Raw genomic sequence first — 18,556 nt, 5'->3', positions numbered from 1 at the left:
GAGCCATGTGCAGAAGGGAGCAGTGAGACCTACCTTCACAGTTCTTTATGTTTTCTGGAAACTCCTGTATACCTGTAAAAGAAATCTGAAGGGTGCTAGTTAATTTAAGAATTATTACTGCACATCACAGCACTCCTACCTTCTCATGAGTTCTGTGCTGTGCCACTAAGTATGGAGAAATCTGACCCTTACCCTTGTGGCTGCATTCCCTATTCACCTTGTATATTGTATATAAATGCACACAGTATAATGAAAGCAATCCATTAAATATATCATTATTTTGTCAAAATGATAAACACTGCATGCTTAATTCTATTTGAAGAAGACAAATGTATCCCTAGATTCTAATTGGCTATATAGTACTTAAGGTGGCCATACATGGGCAGATTTAAGCAGCCTATGTGCCTGTTTATAGGGCCCTGTGACTGGCCTGTATCCCAGTCATTGTGATCCACTAGGGCCAAATGATCAGATCAGTCCAATAACGCCCAACATAGGTGGGTATAATAGCGGATGTTATAATTGATGGCCAGCTTAACACAATTCTAGCTCCAGATGAAATTTAACAGGCAACAAATTCTACAGCGTTTAGGTGGCTATGTGTGGGTCAATAAAAGCTGCAGGCAGACCAAGACACCAGCTTATTGCCCATGTAGGGAGCCCTCCGGAACCATACAATGGCATACATCCTATCAGTGTCTTAGTGGGCATATCTGGGAAAGATCTGCTCATTTGGCAACCTCTACTAATAGTCATTCATTGGTACAAAACAAAAATATGGCTTACTTTTATTTCAATTAGGCTACAATTCGTACTCAATGTGTAAAATGTAATTAAGATAAATTTAACAAAAACCTCAGTTTATTACTAAGTTACATATTTCCCCATATGTTTATTTTTTCATGTAGACTGAAGCTTGGACTTTTAATTACTATACATATCTTTTAATTTTGGTAGGAATTTGATCCTGAAGAATTTTACTACCTGTTAGAAGCAGCAGAAGGCCATGCAAAAGAGGGACAAGGCATTAAAACAGATATCCCCAGATATATTATAAGTCAGCTGGGCCTAAACAAGGATCCGCTGGAAGGTGAGTGGATGGTTGACATGTTCATAAATATCAATCCCCCTTTCACTAACAAACATGTAAGGCATTACTGGGAAGAAATTTTGAAGTTCCATGTTTTGGGCTATAATTAAAAAAGAGGCAGTTTTCCCATGCACAGGATTTCTACATACACGTGACTCCTCAGCCTTCAAACACCTCTATGGATGTCAGATCACTATGGATGCTAAATGTACTTGATATCAAATCTCTAGCCATATGTTATAAAACTGAACTCACTTAGAGTATTAGCTGGTTGTACTTAGGGGCAGATTTATCAAAATGTGAATTTAGACCTTAGTACATAAAAACTCACCCACGTTCTATTCATTCCAATGGGATTTTTAGAAGTTTATTTATCAATGGGTGAAAGTTAGAACTCACCATTTGATAAATACACTTCTAAACATACCATAGGAACGAATAGAACATGGGTGAGTTTTTATGTACTAAGCTCTAAATTCACATTTTGATAAATCTGCCCCTTAGAGTTGGTATCTGTTTACTGACCCAGAAAGTAAAAATTAAGTAAAACGGCAAACTAAATGCAGAAGCTTAATATTGCTCTCTTGATAAAGGGCTTAATCTTGGTATATTATCAGGCAATCACCTTTATACCAATAATGGGTTGAGCCACAGTTTATTCTCTTAAACATCCTAGAAAAGCTTAGTACTAATGTAGGTGTTTAAACTTTAACAGTGGATTTGCCAATGGTAGCCATTGGGCTATAAGTGTCCTGGATAATAATCTCTATGGGGTCATACAATAACAATGTATTTATGAAGAATGTATTTCAGAAGGTTTTCTGAAAGTCTGTTTATTTTGCAAAGACACAATGGAAATGTTCCCTTTGTTTCTCAGCATCGTAACCCACTTCCAGCCTTGCATATTGGTGAATTTCCCCAGCACATACCGAGTGGGTAAAGAAGTGATGCATGAATTCCTGGATGGTAATAGGAGCTGAATGTATCCAGCTTTGATAGCTGCACATCAGTAGATTTATCACTCTGAGATTGCACAGGATGAATTTCCAAAGAGTTCCCCCGAGGAAGGTTCCCCTGTGGTGCTTAAATTGCCGTCTTTACCTTTTTTTTGAATCACTAGTCTTCAGAAATGGATTAAATCAATGATATAAAATAGGCAGATGTTTAATGGTGTTCAAATGAGTTTTAAAAACCTCTTCAGGCATTTCCAAATGGTTCCTGGGCCTCCTGCTTTAAGTGCTGACTCTGGGATTCATTCCATTAATACCCACTGTTTGCAAATATTATGTGTCTGCAAGATAACGGCAATAGGGGAGAAGATCTCGTTTGAAATGGAATTATACTTATGCTTGTTCCTAGAGGAATGTCAACATATTGTAAGATATTTAGAATTGATTTAAGAAGCCATATGTACTGAGCAAATAACATTCTGTTCCTAAGTACAGGCTGTAAATGAATAGAAAAAATAAAATTTACACAGAGGATTTTTTTTTCCCATGAAGACCACATGTTCAATATGGGGAATTGAATATTTATTGACTAGTGTCTGTTTATTTTATAGTGGCAGAAGGTGACATAAGGGGTATTTCCGTTATTTGGATCTTCATACCTTAAGTCTAGTAAAAGATCAATAAAGATATACATACATAATTAAACCCAATAGGATTGTTTTGCCTCCAATAAGGATTAAATATATCTTAGTTGGGATCAATTACATGGTACTGTGTTTTATTTTTACAGGGAAAAAGGAAATCAGTTTTAAAAATCTGAATTATTTGATTAAAATGAAGTATATGGGAGACAGGCTTTCCATAATTCAGAGCTCTGTGGATAACGGGTTTCAGAATAACGGATCCCATGCCTGTATATATAAACGTTCCTCTGTTCCTCTTATCACAATATTATTTTTGCAGCCGAATGTAGCCAGTTTTAGCAATTTTTTAACTTTTTGAGAAATCTGTTTTATTGTTCATAAGAGCACTCTAAACAGTCTGATACTGAGGGTTTGCAATTTAATTAGACAACTACCTTGGTTTACTCCCTAATCTCTAATGTACCAGTAGCCTTAACATTATATTGGATGCAGTGCTGGAAGGAATGAGTAATTTTTCATAGCTAAATCCAAACCGTGCTATGTTGGGTCTGCTGTAACCGTTACTGTATTCTGTCTGCAGGACACAATCTGCTATAATGTCATTATTATTTTTATTTCTAAAGCGATACATTAAGTAGTGGGGGCGGCCCTTCCCTGCAAACTCTTAGAATTCATAGAGTGGGGATAATTGATACATAAGGTATTAAATTATACATTCTGAATACCGTTAACAGCAATGCAATTGTTCTGTTGTGTTGCAGACAAAATGCTTATGGCTGTACTAGTATTGTGGTAGTGTAGTAGTGTTGCAGTATAGCAGAAGTAGTAGAAATAGTAGTTGTGTACTATAGTAGTGTAGTAGTACAGTAGTAGAATAGTAGTAGTAGTAGCAGCAGTATTGTAGTAGTATTGTAGTGTAGTAGAAGTAGTAGAAATAGTAATGTACTATAGTAGTGTAGAAGTAGTAGAATGCTATTTGTAGGATACATTCCAGATATACAATCTGATTTACTTCTTGTGCCGGAGAAAGCAAATTACATTACATTTTCCATATATTGAACTGAGACCTTATAAATAGCAACAAATAAAACATTTCTACATAACTTTATCAAATTCACTGGCCTTGCTGTAAGAGGAAACTGGGGCTCAGTCGGTTCTCTCTGCATATGGGTCTGTAATAGCAGTAGTGGTGTCTAGATGAGGTATTTTAGCCAGTTAAGCTGTATCTTGGTAAGTAGGGATGATGGCTGTCTGTAGACCTTTATGGCTCAGCATGGCGTGTGATTCTGCTTCACCTAGTTGATGATTCAGTATATTTGTTCATAGAAATTGTGGGGCTGCTGGAATAATTGTATTTTGTTTGTTATTGTTATTTCCTTTCCCCTTAAGCAGTAATTGTCCTTGCTGTTGTTCCAGTGTTGGGCCAATTATGGGCTTTAGAAGTAGGAGGTAAAACATTTTTTTACATGTTACCTCGTACCTGTTCTTTATAAACCCATGAGGTGTTCATGGGAGAAAATCCTTGCTGTGTAAATTGTAGTTTTGATACCCCTGTATCCATTTACAGTCTGTACTTAGGCACAGAAAGGTATTAGCTCAGTACATGCAGCTTCTTAAATCAATTCTACATATTTTACAATATGTTGATATTCCTTTAGGGGCAAGCATAAGTATAATTTCATTTCTAATGAGATCTTCTTCTCTGTTGCTGTTACCTTCCAGGCACGTAATATTTGCTAGTACATGGAACTGCTCGTGTTACTATTGAAATACAGGTATAGGTATTATCCAGTAAGCAAATTATTCAAATAAAAAATATTTCCTTTTCCTCTGTAATAATAAAACAGTACCTGTACTTGATCCCAACTAAAATATAATTAATCCTTATTGGAGGCAAACCAATCCTATTGGATATATTTAATGTGCAAATACTTTTTTAGAAGACTTACAGTATGGAGATCCAAATTATGAAAAGCCCCCTTATTCAGGAAACCTGAGCATTCTAGATTACAGGTCCCATACCTGTATGACATGTTTGAATGGGAAGAGTGGTGTTCTCAGTTGGTGCCACTAGTAATACTGCCTCTAGGAAAGCCACATCTATTTGGGGGCTACTAATCACTCTTTACTCATGATTATAAGCATTGTATGGTTCCACATGCACAGGGAAAATTAATGGGATAAAACCCATGCTCTACGTGGTTAAGTGATGACTGTTCCATATGTTCTGTCCCCTGCTACTATGAACGCTGGTGTGGAAACGTCTCTCATCTTTATATCACAGTCTCTGCCATTGGTGCCAATGCTATTGCTTTTGTAACTGAGAAACTGCAAGACCATAAAGTCCTCCTCAGACATCAATTTTATAAATATTCTAAACACTATTCAAAGCACTACATTCAGCAACTTGCCTTTCTCTGTTCTCACCATTTGTCTTGCCAATGACACTTTCCTATGTTTTTTTTTTTTTATTTCTCAGCTGTTGCCTCCATATTCTTTATAAGATACATATCAGGGATCCCCAACCAGTGGCTCAGGAGCAACATTTTGCTCACCTTTCCCTTTGATGTTGCTCCCACTGGCCTCAAAGTAGGTGCCATATTACATTTCTGGCTTGGAGACAAGTTTTGGAAGTCCAGAGACAGTTTTACTCCAAGCAAAGCCTCCTGCAGGCCAGCAGTCCACATGGGGCTACCAAATAGCCAATCACAGCCCTTATTTGGCATCCCCAAAGTACTTTTTTCATGCTTATGTGGCTCCCCAACACTTTTTACACCTGATTGTGGCTCATGATTAAAAAAAGGTTGTATATTCCTAATATAGATACTGTCTTCTTCCACCTCTTCTTATGTGGCCTTTTGCCTCCCACATACTGAGTTAGTGCATCAGCATTGTTCATATGTTAATAACATATTAAACACACTATATGTAACTGCAACTGCTACTTTTTCAGCCAATTAAATATGTGTACCAGACTGCCTCTTCTGTTATTCTGTGTTTAATTTTGTATCATCACATGCCTTCAGTAGTTATGGCAATCAATTACAGAGCCACATTACACGCTCATTAGCTTTTCTGAAGTGCAGATGTTGCTGCTTCTCTTATTTTCCATTCAGTGTGCTTCTCTTTCTGATGCAAACATTCTATTCATAAGAAGGGGAATAAAAAACAACAGACCTATTTCTTTGTGTTCAGTTTCTAGTCTAGTCTAGCTTTTATGAGTACCTCCCAGAATCCTCAGTGAGCCAACAGCTGGCTTAGGATCCTAAGAGTTGGAATTTGCAAGATCTGGAGGCTGAAGGGTGCGACTCTCTCGTTAATGATATGCCACCTCTGCTTGCACTTTGACTCTTTACTACTTGATCACCTACATCATTTTATTAGCCTTGGGCCTTATAATTGTATATTTTTAGTCTTATCAAGAGTGCTGCCCAGTTTTATGGCGGTTGTATGTCGACACTAGTCCAGGTATCCCCAACCTTTTCTACTCAGTAAAAAGTGTTGGTGAGCCACAAGCATTGGGGATGCCAAATAAGGCCTGTGATTGGCTATTTAGTAGCCCCATGTAGACTGCTAGCCTGCAGGAGGCTCTGCTTGGAGTTGAACTGTCTCTGTGCTTCCAAACTCCAAATCTGTCTCCAAGCCAGAAATGTAAAAATGGCACCTACTTTGAGGCCACTGGGACATCATAGGTGGTGAGCACCATGTTGCCCATGAACCACTGGTTAGGGATCACTGCTCTAAATGTTATACATTCCTGCACAATTTTAATGTCTAAAACAAATGTAAATAGAAATTGATTTACAATTTCTTGTCTTTGTTTTTTTAAGAAATTGCACTGCTATCAAATTATGACAGTGGAACGGCTGAAACTCCAGAGACAGATGAATCCATCAGTGTAAGTATCAAGATTGCAGAAAGATTCTAGTACATTCATAGTGGGTATTAATAATTTAAAGATCAGACTATGTATTTGGAGATTCAGGCGTGTTGCTTCTAGCCTGTCTCACTATCAGTAACCACTGGTCCAAGTAGAAAATATTCCATTTATTTACCACTCTGCGCAATTCATTGTTTAACCAATAACCTGTGTGTGAATAACATCAGGCCCTGGACCTTTGATAATCTACGTTATATAATCTTTTTTGAACTACTGTTAATCAGTTGCAAATACAAATTTGAATTGGTGCTGTTAAAAGAAATCTCCCTGTTTCCATTAACAAGTTTACCTGACTGGTTCCAAGGAGCCAACACCCTCTTTATGTTTATTCAAAAGCAGATTGCAATATGTTTGGCTTTCCATATCAGTCGCCATTTTATATTCAGTTCCTGTATGCCTGATTGCTTTTATTTTCATGTTTGATTGACCACCTTGTATAAGTTATAGTTTCGGATAACAACACTAACCTGAATGTCTTACAAGTGGGATTTGTTCTTCAACCAATCTCAGTGCTAACCTTTAAACCCTTATGCTTTGCTTTAGATTACTTTTTTGCATTGTATATTTGGTCAGTAGCATTTTTAAGATATTCTGTTTACATTTCTTGTATAACCCGGTGAAAAGATAATATGCTGTAGATATGCTTTTATGCAGCATAGATGCAATTTGTGCATCTAAAATGCAGGGTTTTTGTTACTTTAGCCCCTTTTAGACTGTTTTATGTTCACTACAGATATTTGCTAAATGCCCAGACACATAATTGTTGGAGATAAATTCCTAATTTATAAGAAAAGATTTTTTATTATAAAAAGAATGAGGCCGATGGCTGGGTGCTGTGGTTTAGGTCATGGAATGCTGAGGTGATGTCTAATATGCTCATAATTTACAATAACGTTTACTTTATTTTTTTCTAATACACGGGCTTTAGTGCTTTGTAGCCTTGCATCACAGCAATCATAAAGCACTGTTCAATCAGTTTCACTCTTTTCTGATGCCACAGGAAAACCCTGCTGGACACACACACCAATATTTTCTTTCTTTTTCATGCAGAGCTCAAACAAGTCATTGAAAATTAGAAGAAAACCTTGTGAAAGTGATTTTGAAACCATGAAATTGATCAGCAATGGAGCTTATGGGTAAGTTAATTGAGTGCCTCTGGGTGGTGGCCACTGTACCGTTTTTGCAATCCATATTTGTAATATTTTGGACTATTTCCACAAAAACACCTTAGATCCACTATATTGCTCCCTGAAATGGAAGAAACCTTGTTTTAATGAACTGGATGAGCAATGCTACTTACCAAGAAATTAAAGGCCCCTTTTAAACAAAATGCATGACTTGCAGATGTTGAATAACTTTATGACTTGTAGAAATAAGGCTCTACTACCTTCACTCATGCCAACTGTACATCATGTCCTTGGGCTATGTGTCTGCACCATGGTCTATAATCTGCTAAATCATCAATACGGTGCATTAAGGATTTTGATATGATTTATCCCAGCAGCCAATACCTGGTCGAGAAAATACGCAGTAGCCCCTGTAGGATTTTTAATTCTTTCCTAAAAGGTTTTGGAAGCATTTTATCTCGTCAGCATTTATGGAAGAATTTGCAATCCATCCTATCCGTATAAATATTATAAAGGTATTAGAACCCAGGTTGCAGAGGAGTTGTGGGAACGTATAAAAGCTAGAGGCCAAAGTCCAATTACTTTTATACAGGCATATAACTCTAAGGTGATACTAATATATTTAGAAGTTTAGTAGGGGATAGTGCGACAGGGGAAACTATTAGAGTATTAGTGGGTCAGTGCTGTGCCTGTATCTTTAAGCTATAAACGTTGAGTTCTGATGTCAGAACGTTTGTAAGGATATAACTTGCATGAAAAACATTGTTATATCCGTTACAATATAAATTGTAATATGACAGTATGTCTCAGCCATGGTCATGCCTTTGTAACCCTAATACAGAGGACAAGAGATTGTTTTCTGAACTGATCCCCATGGAAGTATTGTCTTTCTCAAGATGTATTAAAAAGTAATGTATTATAGCGGGCATTTTAGCATATCCGTCATTTCATCTACTGTCAATATTTATCAAAAATCTCTGACTTCCTTCCAGAAATGTTCTGCCAACACAGTCAAAGTAATCGGCATGATATCAATAACGTTAGGTGGAAAATGAATAAATCATTCTAGGGTTTTTTTGATGTTTCGGCCCCTGCTGCCATTATATTGCATATATATAAAGCCCAAATGGTTTGCATAGATAGTAGCCATCATTTTCATGGGTGCCATATAGATTTATTTTCAGAAACGTCACCTGAATTTGACACATTTCATGTTTTTGCATTGCCATTATAATTCATCCTTGCCCAGCCGGCAGGAAAGGATCTGAAGCTCAGGGATACAATCCAGGCTGTTCTGCTGCAGTAGCCAGATGCTCCTGGGCAGCTTGGAAATATTGTAAATGCAATGTAACCCGACTGAAGTTATAGAATGAGTATTGCAGAGAATCAAGGGTTGGGAGAAGTAAGGAAGAAGTCTGGGCAACTGTAAGGTCTGAGCTTCTCCTTGCTGAGTAGGTCCCGTGCCCTCTGGGGCTCACTCCAACTTTCTGTTACTAAAGCAACGCATTTGTCTTGTTTTATGTATTTAGTAATTAAGCAGTATTTATATTTCATAAATGCTGAGCACAAAAGTGCACACAGGTGTGGTTACAGCCTTCATGACCCATATTATTCTGTAGGTGTGTGTCAGTTGGTATGAACTGGATTTACAGAGTCATTGTTTATAGCCTTCATATGATGAATAATTGCTGCCCAGTGCCAGGTACAGTGGCATCGTTTTACTCATTCTGCTACCAACAATGGCACAATGCTTGTTCAGCACTAATGAGCCATTGTAAAGGCCTGTCCAAACGCAGAAAGCTGTTTTCATTAATATGCAAGCCATAATATCATATGCCTAATCTCTGCAGAGAGAACATGTATAGAATGTACAAAAATAGCTGAATAAGTATCCTCTTGAATTATACTTTTTGTTTGGTAATTGTTGTTTTTTTCCTTCCCTTTGCATTTCTTTCACACTTGACTTTTGATTTATTGTCAGATTTAGATCCCCTAGGATGGTAATTCACATCGCCCCCTGCCCCTCCAAAAAAGAATGCTAATTTCCTAAATAGAAAAAAGCCATTGACGGTTTTATTAGTGTGAATATTTAACAGCATCATATATTTGTAATGTGTAGTTACATATATTCTCCATATTTTTATGTGCTGGAGGGTTTTTAGGGTTTTATGATGCAGAACCTACACCTTAAAGCTCAACTTTTTAGTTTCTGCTGAGGGTTATGTGGTTTTGCGATTCTGGGGATTGTAGTCTGTTTGTGGGAGCAATAATATAGTTAATGGAGGGCAGGCAGCGTTGTATTTGGGGCATGGAACTTACGCCATCCCCTAGAAAATGTAAAATCGGGATTCTACTGTAATTTGTTTTCCTGCTGCCACCTTTATAAGTAGAACTTAAACCACTCATCTTTTTTTCTATATTTTGACATATTCCAAGGCTCCCTTCTGTATCACAGTAGAAAAGGAGGAGGTATTGGCAGCCTTGGCCCTTGTCACTATTGGTTACACATTCTCGGTTATCAAGATTGCAGGGTAGCCTGGGTGAGGGGCAAAAGAATGAGGCAAAACAGCTACTGAAGGGACAGGGGAGCCTTCACCTGGTCCCTCCCATCCAGGGGACCTGCTGGGAATTACTTGGCCTGATCTTTTAGATAAGGAGGATGGCAGGTACCAAATATGGCAGTGAGAGTTCAGCTCTCCTTTATTATCAGTTTCTTTAAATATGTTTGGAGCTTGCATCTCTCCTCTTCCAAATGAACTTCAACATTTCATCCTGCCCCTGGTCAGTTTACCCAACTCTGCCAGACTGGGAGCAGATTTGTTAAAGTGTACACATAGCTGTCACTGTAGGGATACCTTTAATTTGACCTCTATAAAAAGCAGCTGCTGCAGGGATCTAGTGGATCAAGACCAGCTTTGTTCCTAAGGGTGAAGACACACTGGGCTACTAGTAGCAGCTACTTTTTCAAGGCTACCAAGCTCCGGAAAATCCCCTGCCATAGACAATACTGAGAATTGCCTCTGCTAAACCACACGTAGAGACAATTATCAGTAAATGATCAACATTGTCTATTTTAGTAGCCACGACATGTAGCTGCTACTAGTAGCTCTGTGTGTCTTCACCCTAAAGCAGAGCAGCAATGTAAAAGTCTATCTGCCGTCTGTATTTTTGGTGGGAAATAAACACTAATAATTCTAGTCCCCGCACCTAGTGAGTTAACAGTATTTTGAGGGCATATGCAAAATAATTGTCATGATTCATGCATTCTTTTCTCTTCGGAATCAACATCCATTAAGCGTGCAATTTTGTATGCAAATGGAAGAAAAATTGCAATTCATTTTCAGAATTTAGCGGAGGTAATCCGTGAAAATATTGCTTGCAGGCTCGTCACATGCCCGGCTCCCACAGGATGCCTTCCTCTCATGATTTTTAACTAAATTAAGCTGGCGCCGCTTTCTACATTTTTTAATTGTGAGCAATGGATGCTTGGATAAGAGAGGGCTTTTTTTTTCCCAGAGTTCTGTTGTCTTCAAAGCTGCTTTCCATTCCGTAGAATGTCACTGATACAATGTGTTTTCACAGGCATTTAAGCAGAACAATGCAAAGCACAGTGCTTATTCCAAACCGTGGTTTATTTTGCATCTCATTCCCGCGCGTTTTGTCTCTGAACATTTAATATCCAGATCATGGTTGACCTTTGCAAGGAATGTGAGAGATACCTGACTGCTAGCTTTTATCCTCTACTTTGTAACAGAGCTATCTTGGCATCGGCTCGAACTGCGTTTAATCCTAATGTTCTCTCCCAATTAGAGCTTCAGATTTAAAACAGGATCTAGGGATTCACTGGCTTCAAAGACCAGCCATACTAAAATACGCCCTTCTTTTATGTTAAAAAAGAAAATGCTGTTTTCAAGAATTTTGACTTAAATCTCTTTACATTGTAAAAATAAAGATGATTTGTTAAATACTGTTCATCACAATGGGGCTGGAATTGGGGAGGGGATGTGGAGGGATTCCATCCTTATGCTTCTTTAATTCTGTGAAATAGCATCAAGTTTTTTTTTTTGTTTTTTTTTTTGTTTTTTTTTTCAACTTTTTTATTGAAATAGTGGAACTTTCTTTTGCTCCTAACTACTTCTACATGCAGGTTTGGTAAATCTATGCATACTGTGCATCAAACTGTTCCGTATAACAAAACAGTTAAATGGCTTTGCTTTAAAGTGGGTGAATCCAGGAAGTATTGGTGGGCAAGGCTTATTATAACAATGGGTGTGGCTTATAATTGTGGGAGGGGCACACTGCACTACATGTGGTGCACATAGCATCCTTCCACTTTTTTGCCCCAGTTTAAGAACTACAATGGGGGATGCATAAACCAGTATGTGTTAATATATGTGTGTGTTAATATAACACAGTATGTGTTAATGTAACACATGTTTATAGAACACCAGCATGTTCCCGAGCATTTTACAATAGATTAGTATTTACATCAAACATACAACTATTAACCAGTTCATGGATTAAAGAGCACCCTTCTCAATAGAGATTACAGTGTAAAAGGAGAAAGCGGTAAGAAACCCAGGGTGAATTCTAGAGAATTCTAGAGAAGTTTAGTGGAACAGAATATAACTGCTTTTAATGCCAGGGTTATCAGTTGGGATTGTAGCCTCAGGCCAGGGTAGCGAGGGGCATGTAAAGAAAGAGGTGGCTGAGGTCTAACAACATAGATTATGGACTGGAGAGGTAACACTCACTGGAGGCTAGGGGCTTTTGATTCTGCGATGAACACATGAAAGATAGTAGCACAAATATTACATCACCATCAACAATCTACATGGCAGTTCCACCAAATGCAGATGAACGATCTCCTCTCCTTACAGCCACAGAAGCAGTCTGGGAAACCTGTTTTTTAAACGTTGCACAGAGGCATAGATTAGTATAATACAAGTACCATCTGTTCTCTGTTTGGAGCAGCATACATTTGTACAAAAATGTTTGCGCCTGTGTTTCTGTTCAAAGGAGTCAGCCTTAAGGTCCACTCCCAGCAACCATACTGGTTTCCTCATTAAAGTGAGTGGTATTAACTTCACATATTATGAGTTTCAGCATTCCAGTGCACCCTGCCTTTTAACAGCTGACATAGGCATAAACCATGTACTGTGTTACTAGCATAACATATTCTATGGCTCATTTTGGTACAGGTATGGGACCTGTTATCCAGAATGCTTGGGAACTGGGGTTTTCTGGATAAGGGGTCTCTTCATAATTTGAATCCCCATAACTTAAGTCTGCTAGAAAACTATTTAAACATTAAATAAACCCAATAGGCTTGTTTTGCCTCCAATAAGGATTAATTATATCTTAGTTGGGATGAAGTACAAGGTACTGTTTTATTATTACAGAGAAAAAGGAAATTCGTATTAAAATTATGAACTGTTTGATTAATATGGATAATGGGTTTCCAGATAACAGATCACTTACATGTATAAGATTGGGAGGAATTACCTATAGTTGTGTCCTGCAAAGTCGAGCGTAACAGGTGTTTATAGCTACAATTAAATTGTATATTTCCTTGTGTGAGCATAGCTGTCCGTTGGAGGATGATGGGAAGGTACTAAAAAGTCTAAAATAAATGAATTGAACTTAATCACGTCTTTTTCTTAATATTGTTCAAAATGTTAATTGTTTTTGCTGTCTTGGCTGTTGAGGGAAATGATTTCTAAGGCATTTATTTCATGTCTTGCTTTAATCAGCCAAATAAAGTCCTTTCCTGCAGCCTAGTCCCTCTCTGTCCATCAAGGCTCGTCTATACTTCTCCTCTTTGGTGGTTTCGTTCCTGTGGCTTTGTAGAGCAACAGCTGCTTGGAGAGCTCAGTTGGAAATTTGGCATAAAAGCAAAGGAAAAGAATTATTTAGTTGCTTTGTGATTTATTTGTTGTAGGTTCAATATTTTATTTTTGTAGCCCCACTGAGCTGCATTGTGAGCAGGGAACGCTTGGGGGGAGGAGATCTATTAATAGAGCTATATTTTTGTTCAATTCCTGCGATAATTAAGATGTAATTAAGTTAGCTGCCATTTATGATAAGTTGCTTTTCAGTGTGTCCGCAGATATTGAGTTAAGTCCATTGCTTGGAAGTTAAATTCCCAGTTTATTTTGCGTGCTTGGATACTTTGTCTTTGCTCAGTAGCACTAGATGTATGTATGTATGCACAGAGGCACAAACTGGCACAAATACAATTTGCATGCATTTGACACAATTCAGGTTAATTTGACTGGAAATCCACCTTGAATTTCTACAAAAAAAAAATAGCAAAAACTGTGCATAAAGAAGTGGAAAAAGCTTCAAAAATCATGATTTATAGGGATAGACTCACTAAGTCTCCATGCTCACGTTTTTTTAATGTGTTTGTTAATAAATGCCAGGTTAAATTATATGATAGCAAAGCAGAGTATCTGTGACTGTGGGGCTTCTCCCAGTAGCTGTATTTTGGTGGGGTTGGAGGGTTATCTGGGACAGGATAAGATTTGATTGCATACTTTTAGGCTTTTGTTTGATTTTCCTGGAATACTATGGTACTTTTTTTATTTGTTATTGGATGTGCTTAGGGGGCCTAAAAGGTCTCAACCTATAAAATGAAAAAACCTCAGTCATGGGGGGTCTTAAGGTCCCCATACACTACAAGATCCGCTCGCTTGGCGATGCGGTCCCCGATCCGACTGGATTTTCTAACCTGGCCAATTTCAGGCCAGATATCGGTCGGCCAGGCCGCTCTGTTCTGCCCATACACGGGCCGATTAGCTGCCGAATCGGTCCAAAGGACCGATATCAGCAGCTATAATCGGCCCGTGTATGGGGACCTTAACTGTCACTGCCTGTGAATGTGTATTTGGAGGTCATGTACAATTCCATAAGCAACCCTAGCAGACTGCTGCTGCCTTTCTGTTCTGTTTGTCGGACCCATACCCAAGCAAAATCAGCAAGTGAAGATTCTCCTCTTTACTTTCCTTCAGAAGACTATGGGATCTATTCATTAAAGTACGAGTTCGAATCCCGAAATGGGAAAAATTCGGATTAAATACGATAATTTCTGATGATCGCAAATATCACGAAAATGCTTACGAAAAAATTGTATTAGTATTTTTTGTATTAGCGGGAAAACCTTTTTGACTTTGAACCTTCAGTGCATGATTTTGGAAGCCTTCCATAGGACTCAGTAGCACTCTGCAGCTCCAACCTGGCTTGAGTGAATCCAAAACTTTCATATTTGGCATGACAATACGATTTTGTCACACAAATTTTGACGCAAAGTATGGAAAAGGCGCGGGACTATATGGAAAAGTCACAGAAAATACGCACAGTACGATCAAATACAAATTTTTTGTATTTCATACCTGTCGTACTTTAATAAATAGGCCCCTATGGGTCATTTTCCATCAGGATTGATCATCCTTAATATGCAATTTCCCTCCTCTTGTACCCATCACTTTCTAAAGTGCAGAACAGTCTTTATGTGTATACTGACCACCTAGATTTAGCCACAAGTGTCCAGCAGTTTTCTGCTGTTTCTTTTTTTCCTAAAAAGGAACCCAAGGCCTGCACCATCTAATGCTGCTTCCCTTGTCACAGGCCCTCAGGTGTCTACATAGCATGGTTGAGATTGGCCAGATCTAGGCATGTAAAGCCAGCTTTACACACAGAGGCCAATGTGTCGGACTAAATGCTGGCCACACAGGCCAGCCAAATGTAATTAAATAGCAGACTTCTAAAAGTAGCAATAACTTTTTTACATCTCCCAAATCTTAGCACCACTCCTCCTTCCCATAGTGTCTCATCCTGATGGACCTCTATGACCCAGGGCTGGAATAGACAAGTGCTTCATTTGGAGATACTTGTTACGCTGCTGGCAGTGAATACTTTAGTTGTCCTTTTAGAACCATAAATAAATGTTTTCAATTTCCACTGCACCGACTGTATTGCTCATGCAAAGGATAAGTACTTGTTTGTCCTGTTAATGTCCTTTCCCCCAACACAAAGAATGTTTTATACTTGAAAAAGTGCAGTTGTATGCTGTCGTGTTGAATGCACTTCATTAAAATTTCATGATCTTTTCCCCCCACTAGGGCTGTTTACTTGGTTCGCCATAAAGAAACCCGTCAGAGATTTGCCATGAAGAAGATAAACAAGCAGAACTTAATCCTCAGAAATCAGATTCAACAGGCGTTTGTAGAGCGAGATATTTTAACGTTTGCAGAAAATCCATTTGTTGTCAGCATGTACTGTTCTTTTGAGACAAGGCGCCACTTATGCATGGTCATGGAGTATGTTGAAGGTAAGTCATTCAGACATGTTCCAATGGGTCTCTTCTCTTATTATGGGAGCTTTGTGCAGTTGTCACAAAGGAATAAATTAATAACATAACGCTGTATCTCCTTCACTGAAATTCAGTCCCAAAACCTATTCATAGCAATTAAACAGAAAGACAGAGCCCTTTTACTTGGTTCTGCTATCCCTAAATCTTTCACTTTTTGTAATAAAGAACCTATATAACCTTGTCTTCTACACACTGTACTATATGAGCATGATGTCTTCTTTCTGTGCTTGTGAAATACAGGTATGGGACCTGTTATCCAGAATGCTCAGGACCTGGGGTTTGTCAGATAAGGGATCTTTCTGTAATTTGGATCTCCATACCTCAAGTCTACTTCAAAGTCATTTAAACATTAATAAAACCCAATAGGATTGTTTTGCCCCAATAAGAATTAATTATATCTTAGTTGGGATCAAGTACATGTTTAAATAGTTGCTGCCAAATATTGGGTGCATCAGTGACCTAAATCATTTTACACTGTACCCTTAAGCAAGATAATATTATGGCCACCTAAGCCAGACATGCAAAGCTGTGACAGATGGAGCAGTGGTGGCAAATCTAAAAGACGAAGTCATTGAAAAATGAATGTACAATCTTGCCATTTTAGAATTATTTTTTTAGGTTGATTATACCTGTGGTTTATAGATTTCTATGTCATATTTTTTTGAGGTTTCTGTATATTTTGTGTACCTTGCTTTGACTAATGCTTTTTCCATGTCCATTTGTGTTTTAGGTGGAGACTGTGCCACCTTGCTAAAGAACATTGGCCCACTGCCGGTAGACATGGCTCGAATGTATTTTGCGGAAACCGTTTTGGCACTGGAATACCTTCATAACTATGGAATTGTACACAGGGATTTGAAACCTGACAAGTATGTATAAATTACATGTATTTATTGTCTGCTGTTGGGGGGTTAATTTTAGGGTGTTCTTTCCAGAAGGACAATATGGGAAAGGTTGTGCAGGTATCCTATCTCCGTAGGTACCCTTAATAACTTCATATCCCATATGTCAGAGTGGGAAGTTTATATATTATCTGATTCATATATGTAACAACAAAGAGATGTGAATTTACTATGCAGTGTATCCTGTGCTGTTCATACACACTGGCCCTCATGTTTTTTCTTCCTATTGAGAGTTGGTTTCCAGTAGAAACACTAGGCAGATTAAACCCGAAGGCTTAAATGCATAAATCAAACATATCCATTGGTTGGCCGTCTGCACCAACCAATGCACCAACCACTGCAGCTCCCAACACCCTTTGACACTTTAATTCCATTAACATTTTCTGTAACGGTACGTAGTAGAAATATGTCTAAAGAATCTGGCCTTTCTGAGTTTTCTTGAAAACCTTTCACCACTAGTACAACTTCTCTACAACTTAGTTCTACTAGATACTGTATGTCATGACCTGGATGGAGGAGAATCTTTATAGACAACATTTTCTGTCCAATGGAACTGGTTTGATGCTGGAAAAGGGATATATCCTTCCTTGCTTTACCCCTATGACCTACAAGTCCTGCTAAGGGTTTTAACCTACAGTATAGGAAGTAGTTGGTAGGCTTCTTGATCTTCTTCTTCTTGAGTCCTGCTAAGAGTTTTAACCTATGGAATAGGAAGTAGTTGGTAGGCTTCTTGATCTTCTTCTTGAGTCCTGCTAAGAGTTTTAAGGTACGGTATAGGAAGTAGTTGGTAGGCTTCACCACAGGTTGTAATTTATTTGTTTTTTTATGCTTACATGGTGCATTCATTAATGGGGAAATCATAGTTCTTCTTGTTTTGTTTATGGCCTTAATAGGCCACTGTGAGACAATGGAAAGCAGCACACAGCCATTGCCATCTTAATAAAAGGCAGAATGAGCTTGCTCAGTCCGTGGGTCTCTACATCAGAATATCTTACCAGCCCATAAAGCGTATAATTGAAAGGACACAGTTATTCTATCAGTATGGCTTAGCTGCCTCATTGTGAGTGTGGAGCTTAGCACGACGGAGTAAAAGAGCAAATGACAGACATATACTGATTGCTTAATTACTGGTAGCCGATATCAAGATGAGAAAATGAATGCTCCTATGGGTGCTGCAGTTGACATGAAACTCGATGCCGGGTGATGTACTGTATGTTTAATAAATACGTATCCTCTTAAAAAGAAGCAAGAATATAATTGTCTGAAATTTACACTGTGTATTCTCTTCCAAAGGGCAAATCAGGGTTGTCTGACTGTTCATCTTCCTTTTGGCTATGCTTGTTTTATTTGTATTTGAGCAGATCTTTTCTCACCCCCCCCCCCCCCCAACCCATTCAAATGAAGGATGAATGTGCTTAGTGTGTAAGCAAAACCCATCGGTTTATCAATTTACTGCACATTAGCAGAAGGGAAGCAAGGGCTTGTCTATTTCTGTCCTATTATTTATAATTCCTGTTTCCTTATTCTCT

At 38.3% G+C, this 18,556-nt stretch overlaps 1 protein-coding gene across 8 annotated transcripts in view; it reads left to right on the top strand.

Annotated features, from left to right (window-relative positions):
* The window catches only part of mast4 (microtubule associated serine/threonine kinase family member 4), a 294,389-nt gene that overhangs the window by 244,073 nt on the left and 31,760 nt on the right, over window positions 1-18,556 (top strand). For all 8 annotated transcript variants that reach the window (XM_002934204.5, XM_012967214.3, XM_012967220.3 and 5 more), the window contains 5 exons: window positions 958-1,090; window positions 6,515-6,582; window positions 7,675-7,760; window positions 15,875-16,083; window positions 16,856-16,994. In XM_002934204.5, the coding sequence (XP_002934250.3) occupies window positions 958-1,090; window positions 6,515-6,582; window positions 7,675-7,760; window positions 15,875-16,083; window positions 16,856-16,994 (635 nt within the window). The remainder of the gene's footprint in view (window positions 1-957; window positions 1,091-6,514; window positions 6,583-7,674; window positions 7,761-15,874; window positions 16,084-16,855; window positions 16,995-18,556) is intronic.

This window comes from Xenopus tropicalis, chromosome 1 (assembly GCF_000004195.4).
Source record: "Xenopus tropicalis strain Nigerian chromosome 1, UCB_Xtro_10.0, whole genome shotgun sequence".
Lineage (NCBI taxonomy): Eukaryota > Metazoa > Chordata > Amphibia > Anura > Pipidae > Xenopus > Xenopus tropicalis.
Note: the sequence above shows the minus strand (reverse complement) of the source record. Positions and strands in the feature narration are given on the sequence as shown.